Source organism: Engraulis encrasicolus, chromosome 10, assembly GCF_034702125.1.
Source record: "Engraulis encrasicolus isolate BLACKSEA-1 chromosome 10, IST_EnEncr_1.0, whole genome shotgun sequence".
NCBI lineage: Eukaryota > Metazoa > Chordata > Actinopteri > Clupeiformes > Engraulidae > Engraulis > Engraulis encrasicolus.
The window spans coordinates 24128887-24153886 of NC_085866.1; the positions used below are offsets into that span (position 1 = coordinate 24128887).

At 46.0% G+C, this 25000-nt stretch overlaps 1 protein-coding gene across 1 annotated transcript in view; it reads left to right on the top strand.

Moving 5' to 3' along the window:
- Positions 1-25000, top strand: part of vps13d (vacuolar protein sorting 13 homolog D) — a 165577-nt gene that overhangs the window by 69467 nt on the left and 71110 nt on the right. The window contains exons 49-59 of the mRNA XM_063208416.1: positions 6169-6416; positions 7258-7449; positions 9361-9487; positions 10798-10940; positions 12974-13104; positions 14022-14197; positions 14853-14976; positions 16365-16600; positions 21785-21887; positions 22996-23153; positions 24629-24737. Of these exons, the coding sequence (XP_063064486.1) occupies positions 6169-6416; positions 7258-7449; positions 9361-9487; positions 10798-10940; positions 12974-13104; positions 14022-14197; positions 14853-14976; positions 16365-16600; positions 21785-21887; positions 22996-23153; positions 24629-24737 (1747 nt within the window). The remainder of the gene's footprint in view (positions 1-6168; positions 6417-7257; positions 7450-9360; positions 9488-10797; positions 10941-12973; positions 13105-14021; positions 14198-14852; positions 14977-16364; positions 16601-21784; positions 21888-22995; positions 23154-24628; positions 24738-25000) is intronic.

The following is a 25000-nucleotide window of genomic DNA, read 5'->3' on the forward strand; positions in this document are numbered from 1 at the left end:
CCTCCCCCATTACATGCACAAACAAACGTGGTGAGTGAAATGGTTTGACAGAAATATAGTGAAACGGGTGAGGAATACGGGCTCCTGTTCAAAAAAGGAGACACTACCTCCTATCGTTTTGCCAATGATGAATTAAACAACCTACCACTTTGTAAATTGTGAATGACAGTGTTGTCATAAGCTGTACGTCGTAGCAGCCGGACTACAGGCATGTTTCAATATTTGAAACGAAAACATCTCGCGGAGAAAATGCTAAACAAACTACTCTACCCCTACCACAAGAGTGGCGCAGGGTGGAAAGCAATCACGGATGCAGGCTAGAACTACCTACTACGATATGCTTCCAATTTATTGAGAGAAGAGAGGTTTTCAACACATGCTTAAAGTTTTGGATGCGCTGCTTCCTCGTCTATATTATCTTAACCAACATATGTGAGTTGAAATGAATCTCTCTCTCTCTCTCTCTCTCTCTCTCTCTCTCTCTCTCTCTCTCTCTCTCTCTCTCTCTCTCTCTCTCCTCTCTCTCTCTCTCTCTCTCTCCTCTCTCTCTCTCTTCCACTCGTTCTCTCTCTGTCCCTCTCTCTCTCTCTCTCTCTCTCTCTCTCTCTCTCACACACACACACCCAAGCAACCGGAGCACTCTGTCTCTCGCGCGCTCTCTCTCCCCCTCTCTCCAAAGCCCTACTCGGACGGGACTAGTTAGGAGACTTGTGGTAAAGTAACCGCGTCTGAACGCGCCATGTCAGTAAAGATAGCGGCGATATCGGTAAACTTCGCCGAGAGTTTTACCACCTGTTGCAGTCTGGATAAATTACCGGCAGTAAAACTGGTTCTAATCCTGTGCGAATGCGCTGATGTCTGATTAAATGCATGAAACGCGATATCTAATCTACTGAGGCTTGCAAACGTTACCGTCTTGAAGTAAGCATTGTTTTAGGGCGTTGCTCCAAAATGTTTTCGCTGTGTTAACGCAGCAGTGTACAGATGCATCGACATGTATTCAGACGCATTACTATGGGCTCTGATGGGAAACCAGCTGGCAATTGCTAAATTTGTTCATCTGGGACAAGAGCCTCCATACATCTGTACTATAATGCATCATTAATATATTGTGGGGATGGATGGCACGTGACGACAAATCTCAACAGTGCCTGAGTGTTTACCCCTCACATGTTTTGTTCTTTCTCTGAGATGTTTCAATGTAATCCCAATTGGTAATTTCTATTACAATGTTCCTGAGATAAATTACATCAGGCTATTTTGGCCTGGAGTTCCCAAACTTTACTATGAGCCCTCCACATACAGGTAGATACAGCCAAGCCCCCCCCTGACATGGGACGTGCCACACTTTTTTTCTGTGCACCCAGTCTCACACCTTGATAAAGTTTGTGTATTCCTAAGACCATTCAGGTACTACAGAAAGCACAATAAATAAATATTGTAAAGAAAAAAAATATTCCTTTGGGATTTAAGCCTATTTTTGGTTTATTTTGGCTACTTAGGTCATTCCATTAATTTTGCTATATTTTCCCTGCCAATCTGCCACGGCCCCCCTGGCATCCTCTCACGCCCCCCCAGGCGTCCCCAGGCCCCACTTTGAAAACCTCTGCTATAGGCTACCCCATGTCCATATAAACTGGTCCAGTCCGAGTAGGCTTCACTCACACACACCAGAGGCATCGCCACACAAACAGAGCCTACTTCTCAATCTCTCTGTCAATCTCTCTGTCTGTCTCTCTGTCTGTCTCTCTCTGTCTCTCTCTGTCTCTCTGTCTCTCTCTCTCTCTCTCTCTCTCTCTCTCTCTCACACACACCACGTTGGGGCCTAGAGAGCTCAACAATTTTTTTATTTTTTTTTTGGGGGGGGGGGGGGGGTATTGAATCGAATCGTGAATCGTGAATCGAGTTTGGCAATGAAAAAATCTAGATTTTTTTTTCAGGGTGAATCGCCCAGCCCTAGTAATATTAGCCTAGTGTGTGTGTGTGTGCGCGCGTTTGTGCATACACACATACACACACGAACACACACATACAATGACTCTCACAATTTAATCTGTTTACACAGCCAAATAGAGAAGTGGGTGGTTGGGTATGTGGGTTGAATTAGTGGTGGCAGTTTTACAGTTTGGATGACCTGCCAAAGTTGCAGTCTCATTCCGAGATCATGAGGGAGCCATGGTCATGGTGCCCCGGGTCTGCTGTGGTGTATTGTGGTGACTATGACGCAGATGTTCTCTCCAGAGCGTTCAGCGTTAGTGCTTCTGCATTAGAAAAGTGCGCTGTAAGCCATTTTTAAGAGTTTATGGCCTCAAATCTCAGAGGGCAAAGTTTTTTGGAGCTGTTATAATAACTTGGATAGAAAGTTGCAAAGGGGTCAGCCAAGTTCATCAAGCATAACTGCTGGGGTTGCAAAGCAATTCCGTGTATGATGCAGCAAATTTCATAAGGGCATGTGCACACACAGTGTGGATAGATAGTGATTGGTTTAATTAATCAACAGAGATTATTCACTGGTTCATACACATTGAAATTTGAAAGTGCTGGGATGCTATTTGCCAGTAATGCTTTTGAAATAACTAATTTCACAAATATTTTAAAATAATTACCTCCCAACAGAGGTTCTGTTTTCGGTCATGTTGGTTTGTCTGTCTGTCAGCAGGATCATTCAAAAAGTTATGAATGGATTTGGATGAAACGTTGTGGAGTTTTACAAAAAAACTTTGAAAACGAAATTACAAAAGGAAGAAGTGATTACATTTTGGTTTATTTGACATTCCAGTTTCTAACTCCAGACAGGCAGGAAGACTTGGGGCGTAACTAGTCAAATGCTCTAGCAAACAGCTTCCTTGGCGGGGGTCTGCACTCTCTGAGTGCATTTCTAGTTTTTGTGACTATTTTCTAGCCTTGGACAATACCCCAATGCCCTGAATCTGGTTGGCCAATCACAACGCAGGAGACTTGCTTTGATTTGTTTTGAATATTTGGATGCAAAGCGTTGGCCAATAGGCACAGACACAGTTTGAAAAACAACAGGTTGTTTCCATCAACAATCTCTCGATGTGTCATTCATCGGGGCCAGACTAAATTACACATTCAATCTCACATTTAATCTGGTTTATCGGTTTCCTTAGTGGAGGTCTGAACTCTCTTGAGTACATTTCTAGTTTGTTTGTGACTATTTCCCCCTTCATTCTGCTGTTCTGTAGGTTCTGTGTGTTCTATGGTTTCAAGTCCTCTTACATGTCCAGCACTTTGGACAGCTGCCTCTGTTGTATTTATAAATAAAAGTTATAAATAAAATTAACTTGACTTGACTTGATTCTCCTGTTTTGTTCTGTAGGTTCTGTGTGGTGATTAAAGGATAGTTCCGGCGTAAAATGAAAGTTTCACCATCGCTTTCCCATGCCACATAATGTATCTAATGATGAGCCATTCCGGCCAATGCCGTGCCATTATAGAGTTAGCTAATTTTAAGCTTTTTGGTGAAAAACGCAGCCAATGCATCACGGCGGGGCCAATTATAAGCCTATTATTTTCTGATGTTTCCCCGCTATAAACAACTTCAAAAACGCTAGAAGTAACGCACAGTGTTCCGTACAGCGCCACCTCGCAGAATGGCGTTTCCGCAATCAAAACAATGCCATTTGGTGTGATGGCAACCATCACACGTATTGAATGGCTCATGTGAAAGAGGAGGTTGTCGTCTTCAAAATAAGACCACATCGACTTACAGTGGAGCATTGTGGTTAATGTATGGATTGATTATTTGTGCCAAGTGCCGGTTAGCCATGAGCCGCTAGCTTCCGTCGGCCTGAACAAATAAGTAACAGTATTCCGTACATCTGATTTACCTTAAAATGCTGCATTAGCAATGGTTTTCATGCAATTATAATGTTGGTGTGTTTGTTTGTTGTCAAACTATCCCTTCAAAACAGAGTTTGAATGACTACAACACGGTAAAGATAACTTTGAAAGCAACATGCATGCTAGCCGGAAGTAGCTTGTTGCAACCTTGTTGCAACAAGCTCCATTGCAGCCAAGAACGGCACTTCCATACGCAGTTGCTATGTTATTTGTACCGTGTTATATTCACTTAAACTCTTCATGGAACGAATAACAATTAGTTTAGCACTTCACAAACACATACACATTAGATCGGTCATGAAAACCATTGGTAGTGCACCGTTTTAATGTAATGAAGTTGTACGGAGTACTGTTACTTATTTGGTCAGATGTGTTCGGAATACTGTTACCTATTTGATTTAATCAATCAACCCATACATTAACCACCGCAATTCTAGTTGGTCTTATTTTGAAGACGACAACCTCCTCTTTCAAATGAGCTATAAAATAGGTGTGATGGTTGTCATCACACTGAAAAGTTTGTTTTAATCGCGAAAACAGCATTCTGCGAGGAGGCGCCGTACAGAACACCGTGCGTTGCTTCTACACACTTCATCACAAAGGTCTCGTCAATCAAACCGAGGCACAGAGAAGGTCATCGGACCACACAGTCTTTCACTGGCCAGTGTTTTCAGAGGTGTCTCACTGTTGCAACTCTCTGACCCGGATGCAGGCTATTCAATCAGGTGGCTAGGCAGGCTAAACATGGTCCGCGGTTCATACACCGGCTGCGACCGTAAAATGAAAAGCTGGAACCCCGACCGTTTTCACCGACTGCCACTGTCTAAACCAGCCATATTACGGGAATGGCTAATAGCATTAGAAGTGGACGAAACTGACGTAAAAACCCGGAGGGATCGCTAGTGTGTGCAGGCAGCAGATTTGAAGAGTTGCATGGAGAGTACAGGTAGGCAGACTACTCTTACAAAGTAATTACAACAGGGTATAATATAACATGGATTCAGCGTTGTAATAATACACCACTGGTGGTGTACTTACATCTGTAAGAGCACTTCTAGTACGACTTTATAAAATTCCTCCAGCCCTCCTCCGTTGCGTAATGGTCCATCTGACCTCGCACGCCCTCGTCAATTAGAGTCTAGAACTACTTCACTGAAACTACTCCAGCATGACATCTACCACATCGAATGCCTCTGGTCGCACAATTTCACAATTTCACTTGCCATCCCGCGCTAGTTTGTTTTGACAGTGTATTTATCTCCTGTAGTGGGCTACATTTACTGCACCTGTAGGCTATGCCTTCCCAAAACAGAGTGCTTGCTGGCAAAGACGCGCAGTGTTGCAACCAGTTTCACAGATTCACAGACAGTCAAGATTCATGCGCCAGACACATTTACACGTTTCTCTCTCTCAGTTCAAACATACCTCCATAGCCATGCGCCTTTTTGGCACAGCATTCCTCTTTAGACGGTTTCGTTTAGGTGTTCCATCTCCCTTACTCTTCATGTAGCCATCATCCTCGAAATGCTCCCTCCACACACGGTAGTAGCGATCCCTCAGGGCTTTTATGTCAGTTTCGTCCACTTCTAATGCTATTAGCCATTCCCGTAATATGGCTGGTTTAGACAGTGGCAGTCGGTGAAAATGGTCGGGGTTCCAGCTTTTCATTTTACGGTCGCAGCCGGTGTAAGAACCGCGGACCATGTTTAGCCTACTTAGCCACCTGATTGAGTAGCCTGCATCCGGGTCAGAGAGTTGCAACAGTGAGACACCTCTGAAAACACTGGCCAGTGTGGTCCGATGATCTTCTCTGTGCCTCGGTTTGATTGACGAGACCTTTGTGATGAAGTGTGTAGCGTTTTTGAAGTTGTTTATAGCGGGGAAACATCAGAAAATAATAGGCCTATACTTGGCCCCGCCGTGATGCGTTTTTCACCAAAAAGCTTAAAATTAGCTAACTCCATAACGGCGCGGTATTGCCCGGAATGGCTCATCATTAGATACATTATGTGGCATGGGAAAGCGATGGTGAAACTTTCATTTTACGCCGGAACTATCCTTTAAGAAGGAGAACTAACAAACAGTTTCCTTGGCGGAGGTCTGCACTCTCTGAGTGCATTTCTAGTTTTTGTGACTATTTCCCCAATCCTTAATTCTCCTGTTCTGCATTTCTAGTGTTTGTGACTATTTCCCCCTCCCTTCATTCCCCTGTTCTGTTCGGTAGGTTCTGTGTGGTGACTCCCTTGTCTTCATTCTCAATGAAATTGACTTGACTTGACTTGACTTCATTCACCTGTTGTGTAGGTTCTGTGTGGTGATCAAGAAGGAGAACTACCCGGAGCAGCAGCCGGCCAAGGCGGTGGCGGGCGCTGCCAAGCAGATCTACCGTCAGCCGGGCCACACCATCTACCTGCTGCCCACGCTGGTGCTGGCCAACCTGCTGCCCTGCGACCTCAACTACTACATCAAGGGCACCTCCATCAAGGGCACCATGAAGCCCGGCAAGGAGGCCGTGCTGCACGCCGCAGACACCTCTCAGAACATGGAGCTCGGTGAGTAGGGGTGTGAGTGTGAGAGTGAGTGTGAGAGTGAGTGAGTGAGAAGTGAGTGAGATGGAGAGAGTGTGAGAGAGAGCTTGTGTGTGTGTGTGTGTGTGTGTGTGTGTGTGTGTGTGTGTGTGTGTGTGTGTGTGTGTGTGTGTGTGTGTGTGTGTGTGTGTGTGTGTGTGTGTGTGTGGGTGGGTGTATGCGTGCATGTGTGTGTGTGTGTGTGTGTGTGAGAGAGAGAGAAAGAGAGAGAGAGGGATCAACCCAGCGTGTGTCTGTGTGCTTGTCCTTCATGCGTTTGAATGTGCACATGTTTTTCTGTGTCTGTGGGTTGCACGTGTGTAAAAGTTGGTGGGTGTATGTTTGATTTGTTAACAGCACCACGTTGTAGAACAAATAGTTGACTGCCTCTGTGTGTTTGTTTGTTCAAAAGAGATTGTTAGTGTGTGTGTGCATGCTGCTCTGAGGGTTTTTTTCTTGCATATTTTAGTTCAAAGCCTGTGCCTGGGGTGTTCTATAGGGAGTTTGTTTGTTTGTTTGTTTTTTTGTTTTGTTTGATGCTTCCAGATCATTTGTTCACATGCCTTTGATTATAAGGTGTGATTATGGTGGCAAAGCTCACCTTTTCTATGCTTTGGTGGCATGGTTCTGAATTCAGTTTTTATTTGTGTGTGCGTGCGTGCGTGCGTGCGTGCGTGCGTGCGTGCGTGTGTGTGTCTGTCGCTCTTTCTCCCCTTCTCCTCTTTTGCTCTCTTACACACTCGTTCTCTCTCTCTCTCTCTCTCTCTCTCTCTCTCTCTCTCTCTCTCTCTCTCTCTCTCTCTCTGTATCCATCCATCTATCCCAGGGGTGTTGCTGGAGAACTTCCCGGTGTGTAAGGAGCTTCTGATCCCTCCCGGTACCCAGAACTACGTGGTGCGCATGCGGCTGTACGACGCCAACAAGAGGCTGCTGTGCCTGACCATCCGCATCATCCTGCGGGCACAGGGGGCGCTCAAGATCCTCATCTCGTCACCCTACTGGCTCATCAACAAGACCGGTGGGGAACACACGCATACACACTAGCACACACACAGGCATACACACACATACACACAAAGAGACATACAGACGCATGCACACACAGACACATGCTCAAAATCCTCATATCATCACCATACTGGCTCATCAACAAGACTGGTGGGGAACACACGCATACCAGTGTTTCCCACAGAAATTTTGGAAACTATGGGGGCAGCCGGGATTTTTTTTGTCCGGGGGGGGGGGTCTTTTCACGGGCCTTTTTGGGGGGGGGTTATTCACGCAGTGTAAATGCAAAATGGCAAAACAATGACTACAGTATGACATTGGCGCATGGAGAAACTATAGGCCTACGCCTACATTTCAGCCATTTATATTTTGAGAAATAAGGCTACATAATACACATGCAGGGGTCTATGTAATGAAAAAAATAATAAAACAAAATAGGAGCAGAGATAAGAATTTAAGATTGCTGTGAAATTGTTAACGCATAAACAAAAAGGGTCTAAGAGGGTAGGCTATGCCTTTTCCCCACACACACATTCTACATGAGGGGTGCTGGTGCCAGGGCCAGTTTTTCAAAATTCCTCCCATTAAAAGGGCTGAACAACATATTACACATTTATGTCTATATTCACATTCATTACACATTCATTTCTATATGCAGCCCGATGTCTCCTCTGCCTTGTCAATGAAGGCCTGTCACCTAACTCATTACAACTGTAAAACAAAGCCTGGGGAGTGTTAGTAAACTCATCCCAACTGTCCCTTCTCGGAAGGTTTTTTTTTTTTTATTGCTCCCGAACCCAAGTTAACTACAACAACTTGACAAGGCTTTTGATCCTTCTCTCTTTCAAGCACTTGTGGTTTTCTCTATAGGATGTATTTACTCCAGGAGGAAAATGCGAAGGAAATCGTAAATCTTTTAACAAACACGGAAATCGTATAAAAAAATAAAAAAAAATTTTTTTTTTTTTTTTTTTTATTTTTTACATTTTCGGAAACTATGGCGGCCAAATTTAAACTATGGCGGGCCGCCATAGTTTCCTCAATGTATGGGAAACACTGCATACGCACTCACACACACACACACACAGGCATACACACACATACACACACAGACACACACACACATGCACACACAGACACATGCACACACAGACACATGCACACACAGACACATGCACACACAGACACATGCTCAAAATCCTCATATCATCACCATACTGGCTCATCAACAAGACCGGTAGGGTCCACATGCATACACAAACACGCTCAGGCACGCACACGCACACGCATACGCACACCCACACGCACACACAGACAAATACATACATACACACAGAGACAAACGCACACACACACACACACACACACACACACACACACACACACACACACACACACACACACACACACACACACACACACACACACACACACACACTGTTGCCTGTTGTATTTGATGTCCAAGACACTTTGGACATTTCATGACACACTTCACTTCACCCCGTCATTGGTTATTGGTAGGCACCTGTAGGCCACCCAGCCTCCTATCAGGAGCCACCTCTCTGTAGGCCTGAAGCATCACGTGGGTGAGCAAAGGGAATACTAAGATGAATCTCTCTCGTGTGTGTGTGTGTGTGTGTGTGTGTGTGTGTGTGTGTGTGTGTGTGTGTGTGTGTGTGTGTGTTTGTGTGTGTGTGTGTGTGTGTGTGTGTGTGTGTGTGGGTGTGGGTGTGGGTGTGGGTGTGGGTGTGGGTGTGGGTGTCTGTGTGTGTGTCTGTGTCTGTGTCTGTGTCTGTGTCTGTGTCTGTGTCTGTGTCGGTGCACACTGGAGTGTGTGTGTGTGTGTGTGTGTGTGTGTGTCGGTGCGCGCGCGTGTGTGTTTGTGTGTGCACATGTGTGTGTGTTTGTGTTGGGACTGCAGGCCTCCCCCTCATCTTCCGTCAGGATAACACCAAGGCTGACGCCTCAGGCCAGTTTGAGGAGCACGAGATGGCACGCAGTCTCAGCCCTCTCCTCTTCTGCTACACAGACAAGGAGCAGCCCAACATGTGAGTAGGAGCCAGAGAATGTGTGTGTGTGTGTGTGTGTGTGTGTGTGTGTGTGTGTGTGTGTGTGTGTGTGTGTGTGTGTGTGTGTGTGTGTGTGTGTGTGTGTGTCTGTGTCTGTGTCTGTGTCTGTGTCTGCGCGTGTGTGCGTGTGTGTCTGCGCGTGTGTCTGCGCGTGTGTGTGTGTGTGTGTGTGTCTGTGTGTGTGTGTCTGCGTGTGTGTGTGTGTCTGCGTGTGTGTGCGTCTGTGTGTGTGTCTGAGTGTGTGTGTCTGAGTGTGTGTGTCTGCGTTTGTGTGTCTGCGTTTGTGTGTCTGCGTTTGTGTATCTATCGGCGTGTGTGTGTCGGAGTGTGTGTGTCGGCGTGTGTGTGTCTGCGTTTGTGTATCTATCGGCGTGTGTGTGTCGGAGTGTGTGTGTCGGCGTGTGTGTGTCGGCGTGTGTGTGTCGGCGTGTGTGTGTCGGCGTGTGTGTGTCGGCGTGTGTGTGTCGGCGTGTGTGTGTCGGCGTTTTTGTGTGTGTCGGCGTTTTTGTGTGTCTGTGTGTTTGTGTGTCTGTGTGTGTGTGTGTGCGCGTGTGAGTGTCTGTGTTGTTGCCTCGTGTGTTCCAACCCACATACATATACCTACCCATCCATCCATCTACCTCTGCCTCTGTGTGTGCGTGCGTGCGTGCGTGTGTAAGCTTGTGTAAGCTTGTGTGCATGTGTGTGTGTGGCTGTGCTACATCTGTTTAAGTCTAAATTGTTTACGCTCCTGTTTTCATCCGAGCGTGAGTGAGTGAGTGGGAGAGGAGATGGAGATGGAGATGGAGAGAAGAGATAGACTGCATGCTTGGCTACTTGTGACAGGAGTGGCGGTGTCTATCTAGTTGTCATTCCTCCTCCTCCTCCTCCTCCTCCTCCTCCTCTCCTCCTGCCTTCATGGTGTTTCTTTAGCCTGCTCGCTTCAGGTGGCCCGCCAGCAGGTTTGGCATCTGTATTCCTTCACTGTAACCATCTGTCCTCCTTCTCTATCTATCTCTCGCTCTGTCTCTTTCTTCGTCTGCCACATCCACTTGTTTTTCTCTGCAATGTTGGACTTTGTACTCCCTCGCTCCATCTCTGTATCGATGCCTGTCGCTCTCTCTCTCTCTCTCTCTCTCTCTCTCTCTCTCTCTCTCTCTCTCTCTCTCTGTCCCTGTCTGTTTAACATTCCTTGTATCATTCTCTCGGTCCGTCTCTCTCACTCTTTATCTGTTTTTCTCTATTTATCATTCCCCCTCCTCCTCGCTCCAATCCCTCTGTCTCTGCCTATCTCTCCCGGCCTGTCACAGGTGCACCATGCGTATAGGCAAAGCCATCCATCCGGACGGGGTGCCAGGCTGGTGCCAGGGCTTCTCCCTGGATGGAGGCAGTGGCGTGCGGGCGGTGAAGGTCATCCAGCACGGCCTGAGGCCCGGCCTCATCTACAACATAGGCAAGAACTGAGACTGACACTACTCATCAATCTGTTAATGTTCATTAGCCTGATAAACCAGACTAAATGTGAGATTAAATTGATAATTTAGTCTGGCCCCGATGAATGACACATCAGAAGATTGTTGATGGAAACAACCTGTTGTTTTTCAAATTTTGTCTGCCTACTGGCCATTGGTCGTCACTCCCTCAAAACCCTGTCCGCGTTGCATCCAAAGATTGCATTGTTATCGGCCAGCCAGTTTCAGGGTCTGGGGCATTGTCCGAGGCTTGACCCACTCGCGGGCAAAAATAATTTTGGCCGCTGGCGGGTGGGGCGAGTTTACTAGGCTAGGTTGAAATGTCAATGTGTTTTCTCGTTATTTACAGCGTCTGCTTATCATCATGTAAAAATGTTTTATATCCTTTATTCTAAGGTATTCTAGAAAAATGACTCACTTTGTGTGTTACAGTAATTCAGTACAGTAATTCAATGCGGAAAAAAATCATAACCAGGGGTGGCAATCAGTGATGCGCGGGCTGACCCGAAAGCAGCGGGCGCTTGCAATTAACTGCGGTCGACCGCAGGCACGGGTTATGAAATATTATTTTTAATGAAATTCGGGTCGGGTGCGGTCGGTCAGGACCTTTGAAATGATGCCGAATTTTAAAGTAGGCTATAGGCTAGCCAATAGGCTATAGTTTACTTTAGCAGACAGGGACATTTTTGCGAAATAGATCAAAGTTTATATGGCTGAATAACTACGATGGTGCCACGCGCTCTGCAGGAGACTTAATGAGGCTCCTGCGTCGGCCGAATATCTTCTGCGCGCAACTGGTGCAGCAGGTGCAACCATTGAGTGCATTTTGAAGAACACAGAGGGTGCTCTCTAAACAGTGCAGTGATGGATATAGCCTACATATTCCTTATACAATTGTAATGGTTTCGAACGCATGTGTTGCTTAGAGAGTTTGTTTTCATTTCCTGTGTCGTACCATGACTACGAGGCAATCCACTTGACGGCTGGCTCCGTCTGCTCACCAACCTACAGATTAATTTCCTCCATGTATCCAAACGACGATGTTACCGAAATAAACAGGTGACAGTCGGCAGTCGTCATTGCACGGCCTCGGTTCAAAAATCCAACATGTCCTGTTGAAATGCACAGCTGTCTTGTTCTTGACGCAAATTCCTTTTTTAAGACCTTTATTGACGTGATTGTGCTTTGCCAATGACGCTAGGGTGTTCATAAAGACGCACGGCTACTATTTTCAAAGGCGGGGCGGGAAGCGGTCCAGGTCAATATTTTTCATGAATATTTCTTGCGGGCAGGGCAAGCGGGCGGACTAGGGAAAAAAGCGGTCGGGTGTGTCTTGTTTTTTCGTCGACCCGCGCATCACTGGTGGCAATAACTACTCTGTAATTGCATTGTACTCTACTTAATTGTAATTCGCCATTTTCATTAGTTATGCTTAAAATCTAGTGCAGCACGATCTGGTTTTACCTGTCCAATACAACCAGGTGATTGACTGACTGGTTGAATAATCACCTGCTTGAATTTAGACAGGTAAAACCAGGTCATTTGGAATATGTAGCAATGGATACTAAAGTAATGAATCCATGTTGCCCATCATTGAACATAACACAAATCTTAATGAAAAAAAGTATAGCAGAGACGGCCTATCTAGACTGAGAAAGTAACACTCATGTTATGTTTGTTAATGCAAGATGAGGGTCTTAGCGTTGAAATGCAACTCATGGCATGTTTTTATGTGCTTCAGGGGCTGAGATATTTAGTTTTTTATAGGCTGAGGGCAACTTTTCTTAAAAAATGGCTTAGGCATTCAGCAGCCTTTGCAAGTGCTTTAGGCATCAATGGGTTAATTAGCTGCCATATCTAGGGATCATTTCACTCTCTGAATCTCTACTGTCCTCCTTTCGCCCCATGAACTTGGCTGGCAACAATAACATTTTACCAGATTGATTTCAATTGCACCTAATGATCTCTCCTCAAATGGAAGCTAAGTTTCATCCTGTGCTTGTTTCCCCTCTAGGTATTAATGTGCGTAAAGGGAAAGGCCGATATCGTGACACGCACATTGTGACATTCGCCCCGCGCTACCTGCTCGACAATCGCTCCTCGCATAAGCTGGCCTTTTCACAGAGGGAATTTGCCAGAGGAAAGGTCAGTGCCCTACTAACGCCACATTACACTCCACACGAGCCATTCATTTATTTGACATTAGAAATGCCCCGGTCATATTCCATATTAGCACATTAAGACCCGGGAAACTCGTCTGTTGGTATTTGCTTTTAAGATGGGGTGCAGCATCTATGCATATTTCATCTTTAACACAGTTGACAATTCTGTTAATTTTTTTTTAGACCTGTTACGTCTTAATAGGTTAATGGAATTAACTCAATGGATCTACGTACAGATTTCACAGTAATCTGCTATTTTTCTTTGCTCGAGGGAATTGAAAAGATGTGAATGTACTCTCTGGCGTCAGTCGTGCTTGTTCTGCTGCTTTTGTCATCTTAATTTTCGAGGATGTTGTGACCTTGTTTTCCGTTTTCTGTCTCCCTTTTACTCATTTCCTCTCCAACTCTACCCCTGCTTCCCTGCTGGGCATACAGCTATCTCACGCAGTTACAGCTCAATATTTTATCTCGCTGAAGTTTTATTCAGGCTCGTGCCCAGTAAGACTGTTATGTCCTAATATTAAATGCGTTTGAAGTCTTAATGTATTTTTTATTCAGTTCCAGCTAGCGTATTTAGTATTTTATTCTGAACTCTCAACCCATATTTGGCTTCTTGGTGTTTTTTTAAGGCAACATTGAAACCAGGTTTATTTCAATCCTTATGATACCAGTGCAAAGTATTAGGTCTTGTGTCCTTCACTCAAAGCTGGCAGTATGTTCGATATGTCTATTACTTTGTTATACCTGAGGCCTAGTAGTCTGAGCCTTACCTGACTCCAGTTTTAGTTCGGATTCCCGCCATGTAAAGTGTCAAAGTCTACCCTTTTTCTGACACAACTTTTGATATTTGAAGGATTTCTTGTGTCACGAGTTCTAAAAGTTACCTTTTTTGCATTTCAGGGTACGTCGAACCCCGAGGGCTACATCTCCACCCTGCCTGGCTCCAGTGTGGTGTTCCACTGGCCCCGTAACGACTACGACCAGCTGCTGTGCGTGCGCCTCATGGACAACGCCACCTGCACCTGGTCTGGGGGCTTCGAGGTCAACAAGCCCAAATCCTTCCACGTCAACATGAGGTAGCTACCCAGTAATCCGTCCATCATATTCTCGCAGCAGTCTTGTCAATGTATTGTTGTCCTTTGTGTGATTGTAGGGAATACACGTACAGTATATTGTACAGTATGTGGTATACAATGTAGTCTACACGGATCCTCAACAACTGTTTCATTGGTTAAAGTATATTGTTTTGATGGTGAATGCAATCTGCTGATTGAACACTTAAGCTACATCCACACACGTCGCTGCTAGTTACTAGTTTCTCGTTCGCTCGCCACTTTTTCATGGAACGTTCGCTAAACGTTCCCGTGGCTTTAACTGCCAATGCACATGCGAGACGTAGCAAACTCTGCATTCCAATTGGTTACTCGCTTACTCGCCTCGCTCGAAGTTGAAATATTTTCAACTCGGAACCCGCCTACATCGCAGCGCTTGTACACTCCTCGCCTACTCACCTACTCGTCTCGCTGGAACATATTCTATTGACTTCCCTCGCTGAGCGAGTAATTAGCAGCGACGTGTGTGAATGAGGCTTTATATGACCATCTCAAGTCTTAGTTTCAAAGCCCCAACCTTGAGAAATGGTATCATCGTGCTTATCATTGATTTTTTTTTTCTGTGCATAATTATGAAGTGTATTTTTCTCCTTAACAAGTCTCTTGTTGTGTGTTGCAGGGACACCCTAGGTAACTGCTTCTTCCTGCGAGCGGAGATCAGCCTGAAAGGAGCCACCTACCAGATTGCCTTCAGCGACACTGACCACCTGCCCCCTCCATTCCGCGTGGACAACATCTCTGATGTAAGGCCACGCAACCGCAACCGGCTTCCTCACTGCACTGCACAAGACCGTTCATTAACCCATTGACGCCTAAGACACCTGCAAAAAAGGGTGCTGAATGCCTGAGCCCTTTTTAGAAAAAGCTGCCCTCAGCCTATAAAAATCTAAATATCTCAGCTTCTGAAGCACATACAAATATGCACTAAGTTGCATTTAAACGCTTAGACCCTCATCTTTCATTAGAATTTGTTCATTCATCTCAAACAAACAGAGATTTTTAATCAAGTTGTCTCAAATCTCATGAGCCTGAATGTTGGGTAATGCAGCTCCAGGCGCAAGGGCCAATGTTGCGCAACGCAACATCAGGCATCAATGGGTTAACAATTCAAAGCAGCAACACTTCAGACCTCTTCAGAGGGAGTATTTTATCCTAGCTATTCTGCAGGTTATCGGACATTGTTTATGCTTGAGACACCCAAGTGTGTGTGTGTGTCTGTGTGTACATAGAATCCACACATTGCATGTGTCCGTGTATACATAGAGTCCACATACCCATGACTTATAAGTAATGACGCATGCCTCCGGTGTTGGCTCCAATGGCAAGGGAACTGCCTGTTGTGCTGGAGACCCGGGTCAGATTGCGGCCCAAGGTCGTTTCCCTATCCTCCACTGCCTCTCTCTCCCGCTGTTTTCCTGTCTCCTCTCAACCTGTCCTATCCAATAAAGGCAAGACACCCCCCCCCCCTTGTATAATGTAGATGAAGATGTTCAAAAGGGCTAATTTATTTGCTACACGTATGTGTCCCCCTCTCGTCTCCTCTCCTCCCCTGCTCTCCTCTTGTTTCCTCTCCTCTCCTCCTCTTCTCTCGTCTCCCATTCTCCTCTCAAACACCTCTCTTCTCCGGTGCTCCCGCCCTTCCCCTCCTCTCCCTTCCTCTCCTCCCCTCCTCTTCCGTCCCCTACTCTCTCCTCTCCTCTCCTGTCCCTTCCTCTCCCCTCTGCTCTCCTCTCTTCTCCTCTCCTCTCCCGTCCCCTCCTCTCCCCTCTGCTCTCCTCTCTTCTCCTCTCCTCTCCTCTCCTCATCTCTCCCCTCTCCTCTTCCCTCTCCTCTCCTTCCCCTTTCCCTTCCTCTCCTCACCTCACCTCTCCTCCTCTCCTCACCTTGCCTCCTTCTCTCCTCTCCACTACTCTCCTCTCGCCTTCCCTCCCCTCCCTTCCCCCCTCTCTCCTCTCCTCTCCTCTATTCCCTGCTCTCCTCTCCCCTCCTCCTCTCTCCCTTCCTCTCCCATCCCCTCCTCGCCTCTCTCTTCTCCCCTCCTCTCCTCTCCTCCTGTCCTCTCATCTCCTCTCCTCTCCTCCCCCTCTCCCCTCCTATCCCCCTCTCCTCCTCCTCTCCCCTCCTTCTCCAGGTGCCTATCCAGTTCTGGCAGCATGGCGTGGCCGACATCCGGCTGCACACGGAAGTGAAGGCAGGCTCGGAGCTCGACTACGCCTGTGACGAGCCCACGCTGCCCCCTTACCTGACGCTCACTGTCAAAGGCGCGGGGTCCTCAGAGGTCACCGCCGACATGAACTTCTTCCGCGAGTACAACAAGCTGTACTACGAGAACTTCATCTACATCGCCGCCACCTTCACCTTCTCACAGTGAGTAGCAGCACACATGTACATTATATTACAATACAGTATATTACAATATATTGCATTATATAGTAGTGAGTAGCACCATGCAGCATACAACACATTAGATTATATTACAATATATTATATTACATTACATTACGAGTGCAACAAGCTGTACTACGAGAACTTCATCTACATCGCCGCCACCTTCACCTTCCCACAGTGAGTAGTAGCGCGATGTAATATTACATAACATTATATAGGGGGTGGACAAAATAACTGAGACACCTGTCATTTTAGTGCAATTTAGGTCCTCTTGCAGCCACAGTTAATCCTGTTGGATATGGTTCATCCTTCCTGGTGGTATGCAGACATTACCTTGGATACTGTGGCTCTTGATACATCACAAAGACTTGCTGTCTCGGTTTGAATGGCATGTCACTCTGACATGTCACCCACAATGTTGTGTGCATTGCAAATTTTTGAGCAAAACTGTGCCCTTCCCCGCTAGTTGAACCTTCATACTTCACTTTACTGGTGCAATGTGCCATTAATGAAGATTAGCCAACAGGCTGGTCCACTTGAGCCATGAAACTTCCAACACTAAAATCAAGTCAAGTCAAGTCAAGTAGGTTTTATTGTCAATTTCTTTACATGCACTGGTCATACAAAGAATTTGAAATTACATTTCTTGCTTTCCCATACAGACATAGACTAATCTAGGTAAGGACATAGACAGTATAGACATAGACAGTACTTATACATGGACTTAAGACAGTATGGACATAGACAGTGCTCATACAGACATTTAAAGTGCAAGACTGGACAACAGAAGACTTGTAGAGGACATACATTAAGAGGTATTGTTGTGCTTTTGTGCTTTTCCTAAAAAAGTCCTTTATAGCGTTCTGACATGGTAATAGTAGCATTTTGAAGAAAAATAAATATTAAAAAAGGTCTGTCAAGTACACCGGCAGCAGTGTGTGTGTGTGTGTGTGTGTGTGTGTATGTGTTTAGTGCAGGTAGAAGGTGCGGTGTGCGTCTGTGTGTGTGTTCGTGTGTCTGTGTGTGTGTGTGTGTGTGTGTGTGTCAGTGTGTGTCAGTGTGTGTATGTTTGGGTTTAGTGCAGAAAGTGCAGTGTGCTTGTGTGTGTGTGTGTGTGTGTGTGTGTGTGTGTGTGTGTGTGTGTGTGTGCGCATGTTTTGAGTTAGTGCAGGTTGAAAGTTCAGTCACAAGTATAGTAGTGCAGGTGGAATGTTCAGTCGCAGATATGGTGGTGGGGGATGGGGGGGGGGGGTTGTCAGTGGCCTTGCTGGCTAGAGGCTGACAGTGGAGGGAGAGTGGGTTGAGTGTTCAGCATCTTGATCGCTTGGTGCATTGTGCTGCTCGCCAGCTGGGTGGTACGGGAACGGAGGCGCCTGTACCTCTTTCCAGAGGGCAGGAGGCTGAACAGTTTGTGTGCAGGGTGGCTTGTGTCTTTGATGATCATCAGTGCTTTCCGGGTGAGGCGTGTGGTGTAAATGTCCTGCAGGGAGGGGAGTGGTACTCCAATGATCTTCTTCGCTGTGTTCACAACACGCTGGAGTGTCTTCCTGTTTTTCTCCGTGCAGCTTCCTCCCCACACTGTGATGCAGTTGGACACGACGCTCTCTATGGTTCCTCTGTAGAATGTTGTCATGATGGAGGGTGTAGCACTTGCCTTCTTTAGTTTGCGCAGGAAGTAGAGACGCTGATGGGCCTTCTTCGCCAGTGATGTAGTGTTGGTGGTCCAAGAGAGGTCGTCGCTGATGTGCACTCCAAGGAACTTGGTGCTGCTCACTCTCTCCACAGCATCGCCGTCGATGGTCAGTGGTGGCAGTTGTTTTTGGACCCTTTGGAAGTTGACAACAATCTCCTTGGTCTTGTTGACATTCAGCAGGAGGTTGTTGTCTTTGCACCATCTGGCCAGCAGGTCTACTTCTTCTCTGTAGTGAGTCTCATCGCCCTTGGTGATGAGGCCCACCAGTGTTGTATCATCCGCAAACTTCACTAGATGGTTAGTGCTGTGGGTCGTTGTGCAGTCGTGTGTCAGCAGCGTGAACAGCAGGGGGCTGAGAACACAACCTTGCGGAGCCCCCGTGCTCAGGGTCAGGGTGCTCGAGGTGTTGTTCCCTACCCGTACTGCTTGTGGTCTTTGCATCAGGAAGTCCAGCAGCCAGTTGCAGAGGGAGGTGCTGAAACCTAGTTTGTCCAGTTTTCTGATGATTTGTTGTGGTATTATGGTATTGAATGCTGAACTGAAGTCAATGAACAGCATTCTCACATATGAGTCTTTATTGTCCAAGTGGGTGAGGGCTGGATGGAGGGCAGAGCAAATTGCATCCTCCGTGGATCGCTTGGCTCGGTATGCGAACTGGTAGGGGTCTAGGGTGGGGGGTAGGGTGGCTTTGATGTGTGACAGGACTAGCCGTTCGAAGCACTTCATGATTATGGGCGTCAGTGCTACAGGACGGTAGTCATTGAAGCATGATGGTGATGATTTCTTCGGCACAGGTATGATGGTAGCAGCTTTGAAAAGTGATGGGATGACTGCTTGCTCCAGAGAGATGTTAAAGATGTCTGTGAAGACATCCTTCAGCTCTTCTGCACAATCCTTCAACACTCGGCCTGGTATGTTGTCTGGGCCAGCTGCTTTGCGTGGGTTGATGGTGGCCAGTGTCCCTCTTAACACTGGCAGAGGACAGGTAAAGGGGTTGATCATGGGGGGGAGGGGGAGTTTTCTGTGGGTGAGTGTCATTTTGTGCTTCAAAGCGGGCAAAGAAACTGTTCAGGTCGTTTAGCAGAGAGGTGTTGTTGTCACAGCTTCGTGGTGCAGGCTTATAGTCCGTGATGGCCTGTATGCCCTGCCACAGGCTCTGTGCATCTCTGCTGTCTTTGAAGTGTGTTGTTATTTTGTCTGAGTATTCCTTTTTTGCTTTCCTGATGCCCTGGGACAGGTTTGCCCTTGCTGTCTTTAGGCCAGCTACGTCTCCTGCTCTGAAGGCTTTGTCTCTGGCCCTCAGCAGTCGGTGAACGTCTCCTGTGAACCATGGCTTCTGGTTGGCCCTGGTGGTGATGTGTTTTATTTCTGTAACATCATCGATGCATTTTGTGATGTAGGAGGTCACGGTGTCTGTGTACTCCTCAATGTCAATGTGATTGCTGTGGGTGGCAGCTGTTTTGAAAATGTCCCAGTCTGTGGTTTCAAAACAGTCCTGTAGTCGTGAGATGGCTCCCTCAGGCCATTTTCCTCACCTCCTTCTGAACTGGTTTGGTGAGTTTTGCCCTTTGTCTGTAAGCTGGCAGTAGGAGAATTGTTGTGTGGTCTGATGATCCAATGTGGGGGATGGGCTTTGCCTTGTATGCTCTCTTCTGATTTGTGTAAACGAGGTCCAGGGTGTTTTGTTCTCTTGTTGGGAAGTTGACATGTTGATGAAATTTTGGAAGTACTGTTTTGAGATTTCCGTGGTTGAAATCTCCTAGTACCACTGTGAAGGCATCTGGGTGTGCATCTTGTTGTTCACTGATGCCCCGATGCAGCTCGTTCAGTGCCTCGCTTTTGACGCTGTTGTTGTTGCTGGGTGCGAGGTAGACGGCGACTAATAGGATAGCGGATATTTCTCTGGGTAGATAGAAGGGTCGGCACTTGATGATCATGAACTCCACTCGTGGAGAGCAGTGCCTCTGTACTACCGTAGCATTATTGCACCAAGCATCATGTGTGTAGACACATATTCCTCCCCCTCGTTTCTTCTCTGCAAGGGCTCTGTCCGCTCGGTGGCACGTTAGTTGTTCCAGTTGTAAAGCCGAATCGGGTATGCCGTCGTTCAGCCATGATTCGGTGAACACCGTAACGCAGCAGTTCCTAAAATGACAGGTGTCTCAGATATTTTGTCCAACCCCTGTATATTAGATCACATTATGCATATGTTTACAACAAGTTGTACTACGGGAACTTCATCTACATTGCAATCACCCTCACCTTCTCACAGTGGGTAGCAGCACAGCACGCAGCACAGCATGCATTATAGTACACTACAGTACATTACAATACATTACATTACGAGTATAAGTTCTACTACTAGAACTTCATCAGCATCGCTGACACCTTCATCTTCTCATAGTGAATAGCAGCATACTGTACATTACATTACATTAAAGGGACACTGTGTGAGATTTTTAGTTGTTTCTTTCCAGAATTCATGCTGCCCATTCACTAATGTTACCTTTTTCATTAATACTTACCACCACCATCAAATTTTAAGTATTCACTATGATCGGAAAAAATGCTCTTTTCATACATGAAAAGGGGGAGCTTCTCCATGGTCTGTCATTTTGAATTTCCAAAAATAGCCGTTTTTAGCTGCAAAAATGACTGTACTTGGACCACACTAGAAAATACTAGAAAAACATTTCCTGCACAGTGTCCCTTTAATTTACTGATGTACTGTATAACATGTTCTTCGTTGCGTTATACAACCATTTTCACAGTAAACACCCCACTCATTACTTGTTGTACACACTGACTTGTACTCAGTGTAGTAGATTAGCTCAGTGTAGTAGATTAGTTCACTGCTGATGTCATTTAAATACTTCCATAAAATGAAGTGCCATTTCATCCTTCATGTATGTGTTGTAGAGCCATTGAGGCTTGTAATAAAGCTAAAGGTCTTGGGCTTTAGAAGGAAGTTTGTAGACAGAGCTTTATATAAATGAAAGCAGATTGTATCTTAACAGCTGGGGGTCTTATCAGACTTATCGAATAAAGAATTTGTAAACTTACCCCTCATTTTGCGTCACATTCGTGTGTCAGTGACCTTCCCCTGCGGACCGTTTGTGATTTCAACAGAGTTAATGAGAGTTTACTGGTAATGTAGACGTACACAAGATAATCCTGTTGTAATTCAGCTCAAGCTCCCCTTGTCAGCTCAAGTATGTTTGTTTTTTTGTTTTGTTTTTTTTTTCATTGTTATTTTGGCCATGTAAAGAGGACATGGTGAGAGAAAGCAAAACCCTCATACATGTAAACATATGCAAGTACGGCCACGCACAGAAATTCCCAGACGCACGCACGCACGCACGCACGCACACACACACACACACACACACACACACACAGCGCTCATTGATTCACACACTCATTCCCCCTCAGGCTAACCCATTAATATTTGATGTTTGTTTTGTCCTTAGGGATGCAGGGAAGAGGCCGGTGGGGAAGAAGCGTGTGGTGAGCTGCTCAGAGCTGGTGCTGGACGTGGAGACCAAGACACAGAGAGTCATCCTCAAGAAGAAGGTGGGTACTGCAGCATGAATACTTGGGTGACCTTGGCTTACTTGAAAGTAGGGCTGCACGATATTAAAAAAATAATCGAACTCGATTAAAAGCATGCACCTCAATAATATTTCAAAGATATTTGACGCAGAGTGTCATCCTCAAGAAGAAGGTGGGCAGCGTGAATATTTGGGTTACTTGAAAGTAGGGCTGCACGATATCGGAAAAAAAAACGATACTCGATAACAGCATGCAAGACCTCGATAACGATATTTCAACGATATTTGACACATAGAGTCATCCTCAAGAAGAAGGTGGGCAGCGTGAATGACCTTGGGTGACCTTGGCTTACTTGAAAGTAGTGCTGCACGATATCAGAAAAAAATTGATACTCGATAACAGCATGCTACCTCGATATCGATAGTCCAACAATATTTGACACAGAGAGTCATCCTCAAGAAGAAGGTGGGCAATGCTTGGGTGACCTTAGCTTACTTGAAAGGCACTTTTATATAAAGCTAAAGTTATTGTTATCATTTATTATGAATGAAGGCTGAATGCCCTTCTGTAGAGCTCCCCAAAGAAAGAGGAGATTTGTTACCACCTGGCTCAGAGTCTTTAATAATTTAACATCTGAACATATGAACATTTTTCTTAGTCTGTTTGTCTTTGTCTTTCTCTCTCTCTCTCTCTCTCTCTCTCTCTCTCTCTCTCTCTCTCTCTCTCTCTCTCTCTCTCTCTCTCTCTCTCTCTCTCTCTCTCTCTCTCTCTCTCTCTCTCTCTCTCAAACTTTTTGGAAATATCAGTGTTGCTATCTGTGAAGTTAAACTCATAGCTATTTTCCACACAAGCACGCACGCACGCACGCGTGCGCGCACAGACACACACACACACACACACACACACACACACACACACACACACACACACACACACACACACACACATACCAGTTGTCCATGTCTTTTGTCTCCATTGTGTGTGTGCATGTCTGTGTGTGTGTGTGTGTGTGTGTGTGTGTGTGTGTGTGTGTGTGTGTGTGTGTGTGTGTGTGTGTGTGTGTGTGTGTGTGTGTGTGTGTGTGTGTGTTTGTGTGTGTGAATGCTTCCTCTTTTGTACACATATTTAGGAGCCTGGCAAGCGTTCCCAGCTGTGGCGTATGACGGGTACAGGGATGCTGTGCCACGAAGGCTCCTCCCCCCCTCAGAGCAAACCCGCCCAGCCCCGCCCTCTCGACTCATCCCTCGTGCTTGACATCGCCGGATTGGCTGCTGTCACAGATAACAGGTCAGTCTCAGGTTACCAGGTTTACTGACTTGGTCAGGGTATACTGTATTTTGTTTACTGAAGTTCTTTGCTTAGAACTGTTCTCTTTTTTAACTCGTATGACCTGGATGACTGTGAATCATTATGTTACATTACACTTAGAAGACACCTTTGTGTAAAGTGACTTACAGTTATTTAGGTACAGGGTGTTGGTTACAGTTCCTGGAGCACTGAATAGTAAAGTGTCTTGCTGAAGGGCACTTCAGCCATGCATGATGAAGAATTCGAACCTGCAACCTTCTGAATAAAAACGACTCTTATTAGACCATTAGATCATGGCTTCTTTGGTGAGGTCTGGTGGTGTTAACAATAATCCGTCAATGTATTGCAGTATGGGGCAGGACAATTCAATAATCGATTTTTACAAATGCCATAATCAATGCAGCATATTTTTTTCAAGTTTCAATTACTTAAGTGGGCATTCGCGGAGCAAATGAACTTTAAAATGAAATGAAAGCACTTCAAAGCATTGATAGCTGCAGGGCTGATGGACACAAAGGCCAATGAAATGTTGTTCAGTATCTGATTGCCTCATGAGTGATGAAAAAAATTGCCATGTTTTCAGTAGAAATGTAATGCCTTGCAGTGCATCGTATAATTTGACTGAATCGATGAGAATCAAATCGTTACCTCCAGAATTGTATTTGTATTCATAATCATAATAGAATTGAATCGCAAGGGCAGTGCTGATGCACACCACTAGTCATGTCAGTCGGAGGTTGCTGGGATTGCTGACCTGGTGATTGGTGACCAAGTGATGTATTGTTTGAGAAAGTGTTTTGCTTACTGTTGATCTAAGGAGGAAGTTTTTTTTTGCTTTGTTTGAGGAAGTTTATTGCCCACTGATCTCTCTTGACGTATATTGCCTGGATGACAGTGAATCACAAACTGTGGTGCCACTGTTGTGTTTAAAACAAAGAGTCTATGACTAAGAGTTGTGTTACGTTGGAGAGGAACTGTGGCCATGTCTGTGTGTGTGTCTGTGTGTGTCTGTGTGTGTCTGTGTGTGTGTGTGTGGTATGGTGTTGTGTCTGGAGTGTACCATCGGCCAGTGTTGAGTGTTGTGGGGAGTGTTGTGGGTTACTCATGTTAAAAGGCCAAAAACATAAACTCTTATCGTGTGTCTTTGTGTTTTATGTCATTTCGTGATTAATAGCTGTTGACGCCCACACAACAGTGATGTTATCATCATTGAACTAATAACCTCCCACTTCCCCAAAGTAGGGATCCCTGGCCTATATTACTGTGTTACTCATTGTCTGACTCCTTAGCACTTGTTTTATTGTTTTTCCCGCTCTTTCATCATCATCTCTCTCTCTCTCTCTCTCTCTCTCTCTCTCTCTCTCTCTCTCTCTCTCTCTCTCTCTCTCTCTCTCTCTCTCTCTCTCTCTCTCTCTCTCTCTCTCTCTCTCTCTTTCTCTCTCTCTCTCTCTCAGCTATGAGCCTCTGATGTTGCGGAGGCCAGACTCCCGGCGTAGTACGACCCAGACATGGCACTTCAGCTCGGGCATGTTGACCTGTGGCCTGCCCCGCCTGGTGGTGCAGGTGAGGGCCTCCACTCCGCTCTGCTCTCATCAGAGCCTGGAGCCAAAGACCTCAAACATGTCAAAGATGACATTGACAAACACATTGTATAACCATATTCATGCATGGTCCTCCCGTGGCCAACCGGTAGGGACCTCCCTGCCATGCGGCTGACCCGGGTTCGATTCCCGGCCCGTGTCCTTTGCCGACCCATCCCCGTCTGTCTCCCAATTCGCTTCCTGTCCACCTCTCGCAATGTCCCATCAAAAAACATGTTCCCGCAC